Below are 19,051 nucleotides of genomic sequence, written 5' to 3' on the forward strand. Positions count from 1 at the left end.
AAACCGCTGATTGGATTCAAAACCAAATTTTCCAAATGATTAAAAAAAAAAAAAAAAAAAAAATGGTTTCATTGGAATGTCTAATCTTACTTGTGACATGCTTGGTTTCCAGTCATGTGCTGATACCATTTTTTGCTAGTTTATGTGTTATTTTTGTATGTTTGTATTTCCCATGTATGGTCTGATCAACTACTGGCTTTCACTTAGGCTCCCCAATGCATTTGCGCTGAACTCCACTAACTCCATAGCTACAGCGGGTTCTGCATCAGAGAGCATCAGCAGCCCTGTGGAGACAGACACGCTGAAGATTGAGGAAGTTCAGGCACCAGCGACAGGAACTCGCAAGGCTAAAGTCCTTTATGATTATGATGCTGCTGACTCCAGTGAGCTCTCCCTTTTAGCTGATGAGGTAAGGTTTCATCATTAACCTGCAGCTGGTTGCTAGAATAATGGCTATTGGCCAGAAATCTCTCCAGTTTTAACATAAGTCTCACTCATGTTCCTTTTACTGATTCTAGCAATGTGTCTGCCCTTTCCCTTGAAGGCTAATGTTTTATTTTCTAAGTATATACAGATGACGGCGTAGTCAGTTTGAGATGGCCCACCTCGCCTATAAAAAGTTGTTAACCCTGATTAAGTCAGTCTTATATGCTGACTTGAAAAGGGAAGATCTTACACTTTGCTCTTGCTCAGCATCACAATTTATTTCATTTTTTTTCAAATCATAAATATGATATTATTAATAAATTGTGATGAATAGGCAGCCTAAAGCTCACATGTAAGAGCATTCATCCCAGGTTTGATACAGACCCGAGGGACTTTGCTGCATGTAATCCCCCCTCGCTCTCCCCTGTTTCCTGTTTATTTTCCGCTGTTCTAAATAAAGAAAAAAATAATAATAAGAATTGTGATGCCAAGCCAGAGCTGAGTGTGGGATCTTTCTTTTTTCAAGTCAGGAGAGTTATAACATAAAACAGCCTCCCTTTTAGTCTTGTCTTTCCACCATCACATGCTCCTTAATATCCCCCTTGTGAAACTAAAGGCCATGGTCTTTTTACAGGCTATTTCTTTTTTTCTTTTTTCTTTTTTTCAAATCTTCTAAAGCATATTATACTCATTTAATTTTGGTGTTCGTGTGCTCTGTTTTACAGCTCATTACAGTTTACACAGTGCCGGGAATGGACTCTGACTGGCTGATTGGAGAGAGGGGAAACCAGAAAGGGAAAGTGCCTGTCACATACCTGGAGCTTCTCAGCTAAAGAACACACACGCATCGACACACACACACACACACACACACACACACACACACACACACACACACACACACACACACACACACACACACACACACACACACACACACACACACACACACACACACACACACACACATACAGACGTGCATGTGCATGTGTGAGTACTACTGAAGCCATCAGGATATTTCATTCACTTCCTTAAATTTCACACTCCTACACTAACCTGTAACCTTGAATAGCACTTCTCCACAGTAAGCTTTAGCAAAAGTAAACACACACACACACACACACACACACACACACAGACACACACACTCTTACTCACTCACTCACTTACTCATTCGTGTGCCTCTCGGAACACACTGAAGTATAATCACATGACACTGACCGCAGTGATAATGGAGACATTGTTACAATGTGTGCAAGAAAAGTCCCTGTGGGGAATAGTTAACATTCCTTTTAGATATGTTTGGTGGATTATTATTATTATTATTATGATTTTTTCTTATTTATTACATATTTATTGTACATCCCAATGGTTCAGGTAGACCTTCCTCACTGTTTTCAGAGGGATTTCCATTGAAAATAATGTTGATTTATTTTAAAAAAAACAAGTGTCTTTATTGTCTCTTGAAGCTGTTGATGGAGTTTGTCTTCTGAAGGCAGCGGTACGGATTTAACAAGCGTGCAATAACTACGCCTCCTTGATTCTCCCGGTTAAAGGGGTGATGACAATTCTTGTCCTCTAATTATGTCAGTTAAGTACAGTTTATCTCTGTGTGACAGATACTCTTCATTGAATAAGTGAAAACAGACATGGGCAAACGTGTTGTTATGTTCTGTTGCATATGGGTTTTCCTGAAAAAGGTTTATTTTAATTCCATAACTGAAAATTACGTAAGACTTTTCTACAGAAATGCGTTCTGTGTTATTCCCCTTTCTTCCAAAACGACATGAATAGATTTGCATTTCTTGTGTGTTTCTTGTTTTGTTTAATTTTTATCCTCGATAAAAACATTAAATATGACAAACACTTAAAATGGCAAATAAAGTTTTTTATGGCTTTTTTATCATTCTATTATTCTCAACTCTTTGGTAGCAGATTTGCCTTAACTGCTAATTAAAAAGAATGTAACTCCTGTTATTTAAAGTGACAACAACATTTTGTGGACAGTTGGATGGAACATTACAGCTACAGCTTTGCTCTATTGAGTCATTGCATTCACTTGTTTTGATTAGACTTTTTACCAAAGGAGCTTTTTTTCTTTTGCCTCTCACGCCTTTCCACGGCACTGAAGATGTCACTTTTGAACATATGAACAAGTGTGCAGCAAAAAAACATGAACACTTCCATCCTAACTGCCTTAAGCTGATGGGTAGGAACTGCTAAGGCCATCTGCTGCAAACCAGAGACTGTCCTCACACAAAAAATGTCCAGAAACCTAATGTACACCACATACGGCATGCAAGACTCCCGACTTCTTTTAATCATGTGTGCGTGTTTGTGTGATTTTGGTTTTCCCTTAAGTGTTTTTTGAACCTGCGGCGTCCCTGTTTGTTGCTGCTTTGTCTGTTAATACGTGAAAGTGTCTTCGGTCTTAGAGCTGCATGTGCTACAGCTAGTAGCGTGTGTGCGTGTGTGTGCGTGCGTGTGTGTGAGAGTGGACTGGATTACCAAACTCTTTGCACAAAAACTAATGTGCTCTCTCACATCCAGTTTGTGTGCATGCAAACGCGCTGCCTTTTTTATTTTAACTACTCCGTTTTTGTGAAATGAGAATAATGTTTGCTCAAGCTAATTTCTTGCCCTAGAGGTGAGAATGGGGGCTAATAAGTTGTCACTTGGCAGACTAATGTAATCCATGGCATGTGTGCTGCTCTCTACTCTTGTGCTCATTTCACAAACTTTAAAAAAATGTTTTTTTACTGATACTGTTGTGATTCTGTTTACCTCATCTTGTATTATAAATATTATTTTTATTATATATTTTGTCAAAATATATATTGCCTGTTCCTTAACCGTGCTGAATGAATGAGATGTATGCAATTTAATAAAAAGTAATAATTTAAATTCATTGACTTTTCGCAGCTACTGTATATACTTATCATTGGAACCATATATAACTAAAACAACATCCCCCAGTCTCATATAAGAACGAACATGGAAGTGATTTGAGATTTAAGGGTAAAACTTTGGCAAAAAAAATCACAAATTACAAAACTAAGAACAATATAACCAAAAGGCCATCTTGCAATTTCATCACAACAGCCTGTCTATATCCACGATATTCCTCCGGATGTCCCTTGTCCATCACCTTCCTCTTCCTTTGTGTTGCTCTTCTAAACTCGGGTAGATTTGTGAGGATTGGGGTTAACTGCTCTTCAGATCTCTGCAGGGTAAATCCAGACAGCTAGCTAGACTATCGGTCCAATCTGAGTTTTCTGTTGCACGACTAAAACTTCTTTTGAACATAGTGCCGCTCAAGAGGATTGTGATTGGTTTAAAGAAATGCCAATAACCCAGGGCACGTTTTTCTCCCATCCAGGAATACTGTGTGGACTAGCCAAACCCTCTTCCGTAGTGCTGGGGAGGAAGCTCTGGCAATGCGTGGCTCTATCAGCCTTGATGCCAAATCTGGCCGGGATGGCCCCGTTTGAATGTTTTAGTTACAGCTAGTCTCACATAGCCAGACCTCCACTGCGCTGTGGAGTAAGGTCTGGTCTAGGATAGGGAGAAAAAAAACTCTGGGTTGCATGCATTTCTTTAAACCAATCGCAATAGTCTTGGGTGGTGCTGAGCTTTGGACGCAGTCACGGTGGCTCTGCAGAATAAAAAAAATAACTTTTTTGGTGGAACATCAGCTAACCCTTATCCTGGATTTCCACCAGGTGCAGAAAAGCTGCGGATCGGCTCCGCTGCGGTTCAGCTCCATGCTTTGCCGTCCGTCAATATCCACCAGGTCTGGATTTTTGCAGAACGGCCGCGGCCATGACAGACAGCTGAAGTCACGATGATCCACAAGAGCTTGCAAATTCACATAGAATAGAACCACAAAAACAACAACAGTTTGTTTCCATCCAGAAGAGTAAAGGTGATCTGCAGCCATTCCGCAACTTTTGGAAATTGGGGGTTATAGAGCTGGCTCGGGAGTGCCGGGGACTTCCTTTGAAACACTAAGCTCCTCTCTTCTCTCTCTTTCCATCTGCGTGCATTTATGTCCCAGAAATGTTTGTTATTAACATATCTTGGGGGAGGTTATTCTCCAAAGTCATTATGGTTTCTCGTATCGCAGTTTTCCTTGAATCAGTGTGGCACTTAAATCATGGTTGCAGCTGCCGCCGTGGTCCTGCTTGGCGCCCTGCTACGCCCTACTATGCCCTGCTGCAACTATTATTTCTATTCATAGTTTCATTATCTTAATTGTGACTACAATTACCACTGTTCATCACCCCCCCACCCAACAGTGACAGATGGCTGCCTACCAAGAGCCTGGGTCTGTCTGAGGTTTCTGCCTAAAAGGAAGTTTTCCTCACCACTTGATTTTTCTCGCCACTGCTAAATGCTTGCTCTTGGGGAAATTAAATTGTAAATTTTAGAATGTGGTCTAGACCTACTCTGTCTGTAAAGTGTCTTGAGATAACTCTTGCTATGATTTTATATTATAAATAAAATTGAATAAAAAATTGAATTGGAAGATTTGCACCCCGCAAAAGAAAATGCCACATACAATATTACATGAAGTCAACACAATACAGTAGGGTGAGCTATTTAAATTAGCTGGATACACGGTTAAACGTAATTTTTTCTGCAGTGTATCTCCATTTGTACTTTGTTCACAGCAATCCCACCAATCAGTCCCAAAACTTGCCTGTATTTGCGTTGATCCAGGCTAAAACTGATTCACATCAGTATTGCAGTGGTAGAAGGGCCTTTACAACAACGCAGATGTTCTGTGGCATTTTCCACCTAACCACAGTCTTTAGTCATGGCATGACATGATAATACAATCATATAGTCATTCTGCTATTTTGGTCCAGACTAAAGCTTGTGTAAAGTCTATGTATGAATCTTAACAACTGTCAGATGGATTGCTATGAAATCTTTGCCCAGACATTTATGATGTCTTGAGGATGAATCCTAATGACTTTGGGGATCCTCTTCCCTGACTTTTCCTCTCACCCCACCATGAGGTTGACCTTTTAGAGAAATATCTCAACAAAAACTATTACATGAATTGCCATGAAAATACACACATTCATGATTCATGAGGTTTTATGGTAATAGCTTGATCCCCTGATGATTCGTGTTAGTGTTTAACTCAAAGCACTGCTCTGAGTACATTATTGTACATCCTCACAGAGCCACTAGCATGGCTGTTTAGTTTATAACGTAGGTTCTCAGAGGCAGAAGGGCCAATAGAACAGCACACATTTTCCTGACCCAGTTACACATCAGAAACAGAATTGACTTTATTGTCATTGTAAGTACATACAACAAAGTTAAAAGTGCTACTCTAAGGCGCAAACATAACAAACACACATTAAAACATACCCACCCTGAGCAGAGACAGACTTTAAATCTTATCAAATGCATGCTCGGGCCAAGAGCTCCAAATGCTGAGTGATAAAAGGGACAGTACACGTTTACTGGACAGAGACGATTTGGGGTTTCCTGTGCCTGCCCTGACAGAACTCAAACAGTTATGACTTCATGCCAATCCTAAATCACTTTCCCAGTAAGAGAGACAGGGAAGTGTGATTAGTAGACATATATTGCGCCAAAGTCTGTTAGTCATAACATGACCCCTTGTTAACAGTAATTTTCTCTTTTTGTGGGGATCCCCATGTGCTTACATGCCAGCTGGGGAATGCCAGGTAATGCTACACAGCCTGTATCTTTCTCAGTTACTCAGTGTTTTCCCTCTCTTGCGGCACCTTGATCTTGCATAGCTCAGACAGTCGGAATGTAGGTCAACCAGTTATTCAAAGATTTATATTTAGGTTTCTACACCCATAGTGGCTCTGGAATACTTCCAACCACCAATATAACACCAGTATCACTGCAGCTGCTTGGAAGCAGACAGATCAGACTGGGGCTGTGCCAGGCAGCAATGAAGTTCCACTCTGCCGGCAATTGTGCCAAATGCTTATGGTTAACTGCTCCTCAGATCTCTGCAGGGTAAATCCAGACAGTTAGCTAGACTATCGGTCTAATCTGTGTTTTCTGTTGAATGACTAAACAACTAGCCAGACCTTCCTGTACAGCGCTGTGGGGGAGGGTCTGGCAAAGCTGGACTATGTTGCCTGTTTGGCCGTAATCCTGCCCTTCTAGATTCTTTCAGGAATAAGGGTTCAAGTCGGTAGGTTGCATAAAAGAACGTTTATTACAATAGAATATATTCCAGAGACAAGGTTACAGAGAATTATGCATCCATAGCTCTCCCTAAGTTTGTCTAACTCTTTTCCCGTTCTGCTTGATCTTATGTGCACGGGGGGGGGTTCAGTTGCTACAACTTTGACATGTTTGTGCGGTGTGTTTTTTCTTCAGAAGGTTAGTGCCTAGCAGAGCTTGGCCTGAAAAATAGATAACAGGCCTCAGACTGCTACTGGAGAGGATCTTCATCCAAACACAGGACGTGTCTCTAACCACCCTTGGCCCTGCTTTTCAGAATTAAACTCACTCGGCAGAGCTATGGTTGGACACATTGTACCAAAACCACCTATTATAAGGTCACAGTAAACTTATGAACTTATCACACTGAAACCAAGCAGACTATGTGTAATGCCTTTGCTCTTTAGCTCAAAATATTATGAATTGCACACACATGATTAATATAATGCACTACGTGAATATAAAGTTTATGAGCACACATGATATGAATAGATTTTATTCCAACACACCCCCAAAAAGAGCATTTTAAGGGTTTGCAAAAGACTGTCATCAGTACTGTCAAACTCCAATGAATCATGTACTAACATGAATTGTGGAGTGTTAGGAGGGGGCACTGTGTTAAACATCTGTGCGCAACAGTGACGTACAAAGAGAGTGCGTCTGCAGTGTGGCGGTAGGTGGTTAGTCTTTTTGGAATCAGTAGAATACATGCTGTATGCATGTCTATTTTAGAGCATGTTAAATAAACACCATTTATACCGAAACGTCAGTTGGCTAAGTACAGTTTGTTTATGTAAACATCACATTGGTGAAGAGGATAAAGGTTAAGGGAGCAGTGGGCAGCCATTTACAGCCCCCTGGGACATGGACGTCAGTTTGGTTTGTGGGGACAGAGACACATTTGGAAGTGCATTTTCCAGAAGTGCTGGGTACAATGAATTTTTGTTCTCTTTCACGCAGGTCATGTTTTGAAAGACGCTGCCTAATGTATATTAATAAAACATGGTTAAATGTAGGCACTACCTAAACAATGATTACTGATTACCAAATGTCTCTCTGTCATTGAGGTAGTGGAGAGCTACAAATTACTGGGTGTTCACTTAAACAATAAATTAAACTGGACTGATAGCTGCCACAAGAAGGGCCAGAGTCACCTCCATCTGCTGAGGAGACTCAGGTCATTTGAAGCGTGCAGGACCTCCTCAGAACTTTTTACGACTCTCTGGTAGCCTCTGCCATCCTATGTAAAGGGGTCTGCTGGAGAGGTGGCCGCTCAGACAGGGACAGGAGAGTTGTAAATTATTTGTTAAAATCAATCGGTTTGTTTCAACACAATCTTTTAGTCAGTTCATAAAGACACTTTCAGGTAAGAATTGCTAACCTTACAGACTCTAGTTATGTAGTAAGCTACACATCGTCCTGTATGTATAAAATTTCTGTACCTGTCACCCAAGGAAATGTTATACTTTTGGCAGTGAGGAATGCAAGGCGGTCCTTCTTCTCTGACATTAATACCAGAAACAATAATAATTCAGTGCTTTGTTTGCTACTGTCGATAGGTTGACAAACCCTCCAGTACCAGTAGCATCTGAACTTTTATCTACCAAGGCATGCAATGACTTTGCCTCCTTCTTTAAAGACAACATTCAGAAAAATAGACAAACAGTCAGTCCCTTCATGTCAAGTACAGGACATGTGTTGTCACAGTGTTCAGGAAAAACTAATACCAATATGACGCAATTTCATACGATCAAACAAAGAAAACCTTGGAGGAATTTATAAAACATCTGAAAACGTCCTCCTGTTGCCTTGATATTGTACCAACGGGTGTTTTTAAAAATGTTTCGAATTGTTTGGCTTCTGATCTTCTACAGAAGTGAACACGTCTCTTCTGTTCTTTCAGGTATCTTTCCACAGGCCCTGAAACCTGCAGTAATCAAGCCAATCTCAGTCATCAACATTGACAATAACATATGCATCAACTTTCCTTTTTTCTCTCCAGGAGTCAACAAGCGTTGTCGGTTGTATTTTGTATGTAGGTTCAAAACAGACGCCAATAAAAATGTACACCCTATACACATTAAACAAAGTCCATACCAAAAAATCTTTCTTTTCTTATAGCATAGTTATCATCTTGTAAGTTGCTACGCTGACTGACGCCGTCTTTATAATATTGTAAGGGTTGGTGTGACAAGGAAAAAAAAGTGGTTAGGAAGGAAAAGAGGCATGTCTAGGCGATGGGAAAAGGGCTGTGCGTGGGAAGAAAAAAAAGGCGTCCGTGGGAAAAGAAGGGTGAATAGTTGACTTGGCAGAGCGAAGCAAGCTATCAGATGAGTGTGCAGGAGGGTTAGTTAGTTCTCATGCAACATACAGTATATAATATGCTTATTCTTTCTTAAAGTTTCTTTCTAAAGGACAGAAGAGTAGGGGGGATTGGTGCTAGTAGAATTGACCCTTTATCAGGAAAATAAACACTGGGGTTGATTTAGCTGCTAGTCTTGCAATATAATTGTCTGAGAAACAAGTTCTGAAGTTCTGAGTTCAATCATACCGTTATGATGTAATTCTTACTAGAGATTGTGTCATACACATGTGTTCCTTTCACATCCATCAATCACTTTTTGACAAGCCGTGACCTCTTGATCTTTATTAATCATTCCAAGTTGGCGACAATGTTTACGCTAAACTCTCTGACAGAAGCAGACTCAATAGACTGATCAGGAGAGCGAGCTCTTTGCTGGACTGTCCTCTGGACTCCATAGAGGATGTGGGGGAGAGAAGGATGTAGCTAAGCTGACATCCATCATGGAGGTTTTTCCTTTGCCTCTGTGGCCTAGTGCTTGCTCTTGGTGGGAACTGTTGTCTTTCTGTAAATAACATCACAGAGTACGATCTAGACCTGCTCTTTTATGAAAAGCGCTGTGAGATAACTGTTGTTGTGATTTGGCGCTATATAAATAAAACTGAATTGAATTAAATTTGAATTGAATTCATGCTGTGTGCAACACTGCACAGAAACTGCATGTCAGCAAAAAATAACGCACTTAAACTATGGACACTACCTACCGGTCAAAAGTTTGGGGTCACTCACAAATTTCCATTGGACTCCATTATAGACAGAATCCCAGCTGAGATCAGTTGCCTTGTTTTTTTTAACATACACAATTGCAAAAGGGTTGTTTCATGTTTTCTTAGTTAGTTTTTAAAAATAATATCAGATTAGTAAACAAAATGAGCATTTGGAACATTGGATGAATGGTTGCTGATAATGGGAAATGTAGATATTGCATTAAAGATCAGCCACCCACCCAGATCAGCTGGTAGCCTGTCTATAATGGAGTGAAATGGAAATTTGTAAGTGACCCCAAACGTTTGACCGGTAGTGTAGGTATTATTTACTTTCAGTTATTTCAAACTTCACACTTTAAATTATCTAATCTAATCTCTAACTTTAACCGTTGTTCATGTGAAATCTCAAATACAGCATGATGTTCTGTTTATAGATAGTATAATAGGGTAAATCCTGTAGAGTGCATACACGTGTAGCTGTTATGTATCCTTGTAAGTCATTGTAAGTGGCAACCGCACGACCCCAAAACGCCACAGTATAGTTTGAACACTGGGTGGAGCCTCTTTATTTGATGACACCAGAGCATTGGTTATTCATCATTGATGTTCACTGAATAAACAGAGACTGAGACTGGTATTCCAATGACACAGCTTCAACTCCTGGATCCCTTTCAAACTAGTCAGGAAATGTTCATCACATGCATAAAAGCCTTACCGACCTTTGGATGATAGCTGTGTATCACTCACCTACTGGTTGTTCTGAGAAAAGATTAACAGATATCATTCTACTTTCTTATTTTCTGACCAAGTAATACAGTAATACAGTATTTCCAAACTGTTTTAATTCAGTTTTTTTGTAAACTATTATAAACTGTCTGACTCAACAGTGTGTTAAATCAAAGCAGCACATTTGTACCAATGAAAAAGCAGTTTTAATAACTGCACATCAGAGCAGTGCAGCGTCACTTTAAGTGTTCTCTTTCCGTTTTAATTTAAATTAAATCATTAAACACATTCTTTTATTGAACAATATGAATGAAATATGAAAAGCAGCACTAAAAAAAAGAAGGGCAGTTACATTTTAAAGTGCAGTTTTCTGCTTTCAACTATCACAAAGAATCTCAGTGTCTTTTGCAAAATGTCGCAGTCTTTCACAATGTGTTTACTGCACTGATATCGTGATGACGATAAAAAAAGCAATAGCCTACATTGTGCAGCCCTACTAAATACACTACTTTAATGTTGCAATATTTTCTTTTTATAGCTCTGAAGGTCCACCTAATGTTTTCAATGATCTATTGGCAAGGCACTGATTGTTTGTAAGATTTAGCTAAACAGCGAGAAAATATTTAAAGTGCGGGAGTGGTCTGAGAAGTTCTGATGCAGACACTCTGGGTCAGTGTCCAAAACCGTGGTAACTGTTATCAATCTTAGTTCCATCCAAGTTCTCATTCAAGGAGCATGTTGCAAACTATTCAGAGACACCTTTCAAGTGTATAAAAGCTGACTGTACAGTAGAGTAGATTTCCCTATAAAGTGCTTTCAATGCTTTTTGAAGCTTTTTAAGAAATACAATTTAAAACCTTACATTTAGAGTAATTAAGACTTTTTGGCACTTATCCCTATTTTCCACCGGCACATCTGTGCTGCATTCCGGAGGCGCCACGACAAGCACTGCTTGAAATTCCACCAGCTGGGCGGCGGCACTTCACAGCCAGAAGCGTGCTTAAAGAGTCTCTCCACTATGCTAAAGATACGCTGCAGGTCTATTTTCACATGCGCCGCGGGCCGTTCAGACAGCCAAGCAGGAAGCGAAACAGAGAGAACATCCAGTCAATTTACCGAAAGACACCCCACCAATTGCAACCGTGTGAAAAATTGCAACAATGACTTCAGTTGACTTCACTTCACTGCAATGTTCTTATTACACTAATTCTCTCTATGTTACTTAAAGGTCACTGCCGTGATCGTGCGTTAGCACTTTCATTTTATTATGGGCCTCACAAAACACATTTTCTTAGGGAATGTCTAAATAAATAAAGCTGAGATATCCTTAAATTTAGTCTCTGAGATGATTCAAGCTCTCAAAACACTGGGTCCTGCAATTCCCATAATTCAATGCAATCTAGGTTGGTAGGGTTGGTAGAAAGAAACCCGAATGACATCATCGGAGGTTCCCTTTAGATACGGAGCACATCATACACCTATTTCCAGGGTGAAAATGTAAAGATTGCACCATTTTGTATTAGCACAGATACCCAACTACTTTTTGAGTTTTGGTTCAAATATTTCAAATGGCCAAACAGACTGTTCCAGGAATATACAGATAAGAAGGCAATGTGGTGGGAGGTGGATATAAAAGGATTTCAACACTCATAAAAATGATTTACACACCCATATTTCCAGGACAACCGGCATATACAAAGACATGTACATTCCAAACACTATGTTATAAAGTAACAACAACCTCCTCCTTCTTGTATGATCAAACAAAAACAAAACAATTCTTAGACAGTGACTATCTCTTTAATATAGATTCTCTTTGATTCTATTCCTGATAAATTGATGATTACTGGTTACACTCTTAAAATCATCTTAATCGTCATCATGAATTATGTGAAAATCTGCTTTGAATGTAAAAGTTGTAACACACAAAGAGCTTTATAGGGCAGTGATGAACAAAAACAGATACGTATGTATGTACAGTTGTGCAATAGATAGAATACAAAAAATAAATTTTATTTTTTTAATGATACGCAGCACACCTTGAACAATTTCATCAACCCCACCAAACTTGCCTTGCAATCACTTTCATTTCTCTTACATCACTGTGTTGCAGCATCTTAACTGTGTTGACAAGCCCACACACGAAGGTATGCACGGTAAATACCTGAAATAGTGGCGACTACTACAAAAACTGTAGGTGGTAAGTGAAACCTAGTGAAGGATCAGCCAAAAGATTCCTGTGTTGGTATCAATGCAAGGGTTTAATAGTTTTTCTAGTAGTTAATTAAAACTCTCATGGGCTAAAGCAAGCCAAATCTGTAATGTAGTAAAGTAACCCCCCTCCGTCCTCCCCTTACACGCAGTTTCTAGTAGCCAAGGAGACACAGAGGATTAAAAAAAGATGATGGACTCTGCAGAAGAGGTAATTAGTCAAAGTCACGGATGACACAATCTTCTGAACATAGTCATATTGCGAAACAAAGAGTTATGTGGAACTTATTGTCTTAATTGGCAACTCATTTGGCAATGGCTTGAATGTAACGGACGTTCAATAATATCAAAAAGGTTACCCACTAAAGCTTTAAGAATAAGATAAGACATACTTTTTTGGCATTTGTTGATATGACAGCTTAGACATGAAAGGGCGGAGAGAGGGAAAAGACATCCAGCAAGGGGATATTTTGTTTTTTTAAGCATTTTGTCACTCTGTTGTGTTACACACAGGCCCGAAATACACACATGTCTGAAAAACACACACATGTCCTTGCTCAAGAGAACTTGGATGCACCCGGAAGGTGAACTGGCACATCTCCAGCTACCAGTCCATAATCCATTTTGGTCTGCACGGGGTCTTGATCTGGTGATCCCCACAGACTTACCTACTGCCACCCCATTTTGCATCAAAGACAAATTCCATTTTTGCCTCACTGATGTAGACAGTAGCATGTGTATTTGCCTCCTTAAAAAAAAAAACTAAAATAAAAAACAATCAGTAAGCTTTTTCTTTATTAAATAATTTAAAGTAACCATATGTAACTTTTAAATGTTTCTGAAAGTGTGTAACTTTCCATCTGTTGATCTTTAATGACCTGTAACAGCAAAAAAAAAAGAAAAAAAAAGAAGGCTATTTTTGATATAGTTTTTAGTAAGGCCTCTGCCCGGGTCCAGTTTTTCACACAAAGTTACAGAAGCGTTATTATGGAACCCATGTAACTTCTAGGCAAGTCCTGCCCTTCAACAGCATTCACACGCTAGGTAATGTAACCCGATTTGTTCAGGTCCTATCCCCTAACCAATCGTTTATCCTAACCTTAACCACTTGAGTTCAATGCCTAACGGCAACCAATCAGGCCGCTTCGTAGGGCGGGACTTGCCCAGAAGTTATGTGGGATCCATAATAACTCGTCACAGAAGGATTTTACGGCAGGTAGACGGTGCAACAGTAACACATTCTGACAGGTCACAGATTTTGGCATAACACTGGAAAGCCTCTGTTATTATATCCAGCCCGGTAAAGGGTAGCAGGAGATTTCTTAATGTAGGCCTAATTGTATTTTATTGGTATTTTAGAAGTTATCTGTTGTTGATTTATGAAGTTGTTATTGCTGATACTGACTGAGTCACTTGGTCGGGCTTTCAACAGTTGGAGACAATTACAGGATTGTAAATGAAAATGTCTCTGTATTGGCCCTCAGGCGTGTAATAGGTCTATTTCATTCATAAAATAACTCTACAGTGTGCAATGTCGTTGTAGTCAGTAGCCAACATTTGGGGTGTTACTTTGTCTCTGGTGCTTATAGAAACTTGGAAAAAAACACTATCCTTGCCGTTTCGAGTGAGATACAGGTTTCTGAATGTCCTCTGCCTTCAGTCATCAGGTCAGCTGTTCAAAATCTGCATGGCTTTCTACGTAACTAGCCAAGATTAGGTGGATATACTGCGGATAGACTGTATTCTTTATGCTCACAAGACTTACTGTTACTGTCTGTACCAAGTGTCCGCACAGAAGTTGGTAAGGTGGCATTTCAATATTCTGCCCCCACAACTTGGAACAAGTTACAAAAGTTCTGGAAATTGAAGGAAGTGGTTGCAATTGGTCAGTTTAAACTTTTGTTTAAAGGTTTGGAAATGAAATATATGGTCTGTAAATGTTTTAAATAGTTTTATGAAATTGTTATGAAATTGTCTGTAATGTATGGAATTGTTGTGATCTGTGCCGCTGTCTTGGCCAGGACTCCCTTGAAAAAGAGATTAGTAATCTCAATGGGATTTTCCTGGTTAAATAAAGGTTAAATAAATTAAAAAATATAGCACATGCTAGCACTATGCATGCTAGTTCATTCTCAATGGAAAAAACACGACTACAACACACACTAGTTCAAATGAATCTACGAAAGAACTACTTACATATTCTTGTTCTGCAGGTATTCCACAAGTGCTCCCTCATTTTGAAGAAGTCTCCCAGCTAATCCTGCTTTGTACTGACCAAAGTTGGAGAAAAAGTTATCTAGCTGTGATCTTACTTAGTTACTGTGCATGTGCGACTCTCAACAAAGATAATGTAGAAGGAAGGTGTCTTACTCTGTAGCTAAAACAAGGACCCAAACAAACAAACCAGCCGTCTGTGCCGTTGGTCCTGGGCCTGTCTCTGTCAAAGCACAGTGTGGGGGATGTCAGTGCACCAGTCTCTCCATATTAAATGATTTCATGCACAAGCCATCATACTTGACTGAGTGATCGGCGATGATGATTGTAAAAACATTACCGATTTTGTCCAAAGTGGCCGCTAGAAACAACACAAACTAAAAGTTACTTATAGCCAAACATCTAATAATGGTATGAAAAAGCCATACTTCCTGTCTCTTGAAGGGGCGTGGCCTTGTTTGAACATGTAGTGAACGTTGTGTGGATGGATCAAAAGTTTTATTGGAATAATTTCTATCTGAGTGTGATCGGTGAACGCCCTGTTTTTTCTTTAATGTAGCCCATGTTTGCATTTAAAAAATCCCCGCTTTGCAATGTTTTGTGCATGACAACGGTTTAATAATGAAGTGCACGCCACAGTGGGGCTCGCAAGTTTGGACACCTCGGGAAAAATGTTTTATTAATAGGGATAAAGAAGCCAAGAAAAGATGGAGAAATCTCTAAAAGGCATCAAATGACAGATTAGATATGTATAATATGTCACAAAAAGGTAGATTTTATTTCCATCACACTTTAAAAATAACAGAAAACAAAAAAAATGGCACCTGCAAAAGTTCAGGCATCCTGCAGAGTTAATCCCTTGTACTGCCTCCTTTGGAAAGTTTCACAGCTTGTTAACACTTCTTGTAGCCAGCCAAAAGTCTTTCAATTCTTGTTTGAGGTATCTTCGCCCATTCTTTCTTCCAAAAGTCTTCCAGTTCTTTGAGATTTCTGGGCTGTCTGTCACGCACTGCTCTTTTAAGGTCTATCCATAGATTTTCAATTATTTTGAGGTCAAGAGATTGTGAAGGCCATGACAAAACCTTCAGTTTGAGCCTCTTGATTTAACCCACTGTGGATTTTGAGGTGTGTTTAGAATCAATGCCACTGGCTGCAATACAAACCCAAAGCATGATTGATCCCCCCCACGCTTAACCGTTGGACAGATGTTTTTTTCATAAAAAGTCTGTGCCCTTTCTTCTCCAATATTACCTTTGCTCATTCCGGCCAAAACGTTCTATTTTAGCCTCATCGGTCCACAGAACTTGTTTCCACAATGCATCAGGCTTGTCTATATGTTAATTTGCAAACTTCAAACGCTGATTTTTGTGGTGAGAACCTAGTAGAGGTTTTCTTCTGATGACTCTTCCATGAAGACCATATTTGCACAAGTATCTCTGTATAGTGGAATGGTGTTGCACAACTCCAGTGTCTGCCAGGTCTTTCTGGATGGATTGCAGTCAAACATAGGTTTTGACTTGCTTTTCTCACAATCCTGCGAGCTGTTCTGTCTGATATTTTTCTTGGTCTTCCAGATCTTGCTTTAACTTGCACTGTTCACTCCTGCTTTGTGAACGTCAACTATTTTCAGTTTCAGTTTTCTAGACAACTGCTTAGAAGAAGCCATGGTGCTGAATGTTGGGGCAAGGTCAGGTGAGTCTGGCCATTTAAAACCTTAAGATTGACATCACCTGGTTTTTCCAGACGATGATTGAGAACAATCCCTCACACTGTCAGGTCTCAGCTTTCCAAAGGGGGCGGTGCATGCTATAAACTCTGCAGGGGGCCCAAACTGTTGCAGATGCCATTTTTTTTGTTTTTTGTTAATTTGAAAGTGCAAATGATGGCAATAAAATATAACCTTTTGGGACATCTTGTGCGAATGTCTAATCTGTCATTTGATGCCTTTTGGAGATTTTTCCATCTTTTCTTGGCTTCTTTATGCACAATAATACAATTTTTTACCCGGGGTGCCCAAACTTTCAAGTCCCACTGTATGTAAATGACATGAATAGACCGTGGCGACCCTAAGAGACCTAATCAACTAGTGTCCGTTTTTTGAACAAAAAGACTAACATTGAGACTGAGTGACCGTGGCCACCACACAAGTAATGTAATCACACGGTGTCTATGATTCTCGGTCAAATCCACACAATAGCAATGGGAAAGAATCATAACCTATATACAGTACAAGTTGGCTACATATAATGTTAGGCAATCTTGGTAGTTACGTTTGACGTTAAGAAGGTAGGCTGTCATGAGGAGACCGCGCACCCGGCTACTGAACAAGACCAAATGTAACCGTGCAACTGAACACAAATTGCCCCCGATACTTTGCCATCGGCGTACATGTTTATCTGATGAGCCTTGTACGGCAGCCTCGACATATGAATGAATGAATGTGTGTGAAAGGTGAACGACTGTGCCGTAAATCCAAATGCCCCAGGGGGACAATCAAGTTATCTATTACTCTACTACGACTACTACAAAAGAGAAGGCATGGAATTTAACTGTGGGAGTGCCTGGAGTGGAAGGTAGATAGATACTAGCTTGATAAACACATGATTGTTCTGTTAAGTGAAAAGCAGAGACAATGTAATCTGTGAGTCCGGCAGCAAAACGCATCGCATCTGAGATGCTCCTTGTGTGGTATGCCATGTGGCGGAGGACGGAACAAAACCGGAACGCAGCCGCAACTCAGCTCAGACGTGCCTCGCAGAGAGTTAGTGGTGTTTTCCCCATCTGGCCTCTCTGTCTCTCCCTTCAGACTGACTCTTACCTCCATGTGCACCTGTTCTCACCTTGCCTTATAAGCCCTGCAGTAGACTGTATAAATGGCCCATTTCCACTCACTATCTGCCAGATTGTCAGTGTAGTTTATATCTTGCTTTCCAGCCTTCTGACGCCGAACCTGAACTGCTCCTGTTTTTGTATTGCTTGCTTCTTCCCTGCTTACGTCCTGAGTCTCCAGAGTTTAAACCTCTTCTTGACAATAGCCTTCAGTAAATTTACCTTCATCTTGCCTGGTGTTATTTTCTGCATTTTGGCCACTCCTCCCTCTATTGCGGGAATGTCTGTGTGTGTGTGAGTGTGTATTATGCGCATATCTCTAAAACCACCAAGTTTGACGTTGTTTGGATTAGAAATGCAAAAGGTTAGTTGTTACTGCCGATACGCGATCCATCCTGCCTGCACGATCCGTTCTGCGCATGTGCAATGTGTTCGCGCACGCGCAGATGATAATCATGATATAGGAGGAATTACTGTTAGCCTCCACCGGAAAGCTAATGACGTTAGTTTAGTTAACAGCTAATTCGGCTAACCGCTAGCTGAAAGCTGGATTCAGACTATAATATCGTTACTTAAACTTAACAGTGGGAAAAGCAGCCTACAGTTAAATTACTTTACAGTAATATTAAAGACAAGTATTGAGTGATTGTATTTTAAATGAGCACAAGTCAAGCAGAACTTACGTAACAACTGTTATATATTCAAACGGTTATTTTAACTTTTGAGGGTCTTTTACATGGTGTCTCAGCTGGTGGTTAGCCGAATTAGCTGTAAGCTAAACTAACGTTAGCTTTCCGGTGAATGCAAACAGACTTTCATTAACTGTATAGGGGAACAGATTGTGCAGTATATCCGCGTCAAATGTATCAAATGTGTATGCGTGAACATATTTCACATGCGCCAAACAGATGGTGCAGGCAGGACGGATTGTGTACCGAGAGTTACCAACTTTGACTGTTTTACTGCTTCCAACATTAGCTACATGATTGGATTTACCAAACTTATTTTTCTTCACTTTCCTGGTGCACTGACGGATAGCTGAAAGGAACAATGTGACATAATGTCCATGTCTACAAAAAGCCATTTGCCACCACTAAATATCAATATATGTGAGCTGTAGACTGCAGTTACCACTTCAAACCAAAGGCAGAACATAACGTAATCTCAGAGATTATTCCTTCACAGTGCTGTGCAATGCGAGAAAATCTCAGAGCTGAACCGGGCAGACACGCTTCTTGTCATTAGACTCACCCTGGGTTAATTAGGTCTAATGCTAACTGATAACATTACAGTCGCCAAAATCAAATCCCCTACTTCACCGTTAACGATCATGACACCCTCTCTCTCTCTC

The 19,051-nt window shown here is 40.1% G+C and overlaps 1 protein-coding gene and 2 long non-coding RNA genes across 7 annotated transcripts in view; 2 read left to right on the top strand and 1 right to left on the bottom strand.

Annotated features, from left to right (window-relative positions):
* The window catches only part of LOC117944865 (endophilin-B2-like), a 21,678-nt gene extending 20,126 nt beyond the window's left edge, over positions 1-1,552 (top strand). For 4 of the 5 annotated variants that reach the window (XM_034872073.1, XM_034872077.1, XM_034872076.1 and 1 more), the window contains 3 exons: positions 208-409; positions 1,152-1,318; positions 1,405-1,552. In XM_034872073.1, the coding sequence (XP_034727964.1) occupies positions 208-409; positions 1,152-1,259 (310 nt within the window). In that variant the 3' untranslated portion in view covers positions 1,260-1,318; positions 1,405-1,552. Of the gene's footprint in view, positions 1-207; positions 410-1,151; positions 1,319-1,400 lie in introns of all 5 variants that reach the window. The other variant, XM_034872074.1, reaches the window with a different exon arrangement.
* LOC117944906 overlaps positions 1-16,086 on the bottom strand; it is a 28,598-nt gene extending 12,512 nt beyond the window's left edge. Inside the window, exons 1-2 of the long non-coding RNA XR_004656691.1 lie at positions 16,075-16,086; positions 3,102-3,185 (exon numbers count right to left, since the gene is read on the bottom strand). This is a non-coding gene — a long non-coding RNA (uncharacterized LOC117944906). The remainder of the gene's footprint in view (positions 1-3,101; positions 3,186-16,074) is intronic.
* On the top strand, positions 1,560-3,326 carry LOC117944894. Its single transcript, XR_004656679.1, has 2 exons — positions 1,560-2,244; positions 2,312-3,326. It is a non-coding gene; the product is annotated as an uncharacterized LOC117944894 (long non-coding RNA).
* Positions 16,087-19,051: the final 2,965 nt, after the last annotated feature.

The sequence above is a fragment of the Etheostoma cragini genome, chromosome 5 (genome assembly GCF_013103735.1).
Source record: "Etheostoma cragini isolate CJK2018 chromosome 5, CSU_Ecrag_1.0, whole genome shotgun sequence".
In the NCBI taxonomy this organism is placed as follows: Eukaryota; Metazoa; Chordata; class Actinopteri; order Perciformes; family Percidae; genus Etheostoma; species Etheostoma cragini.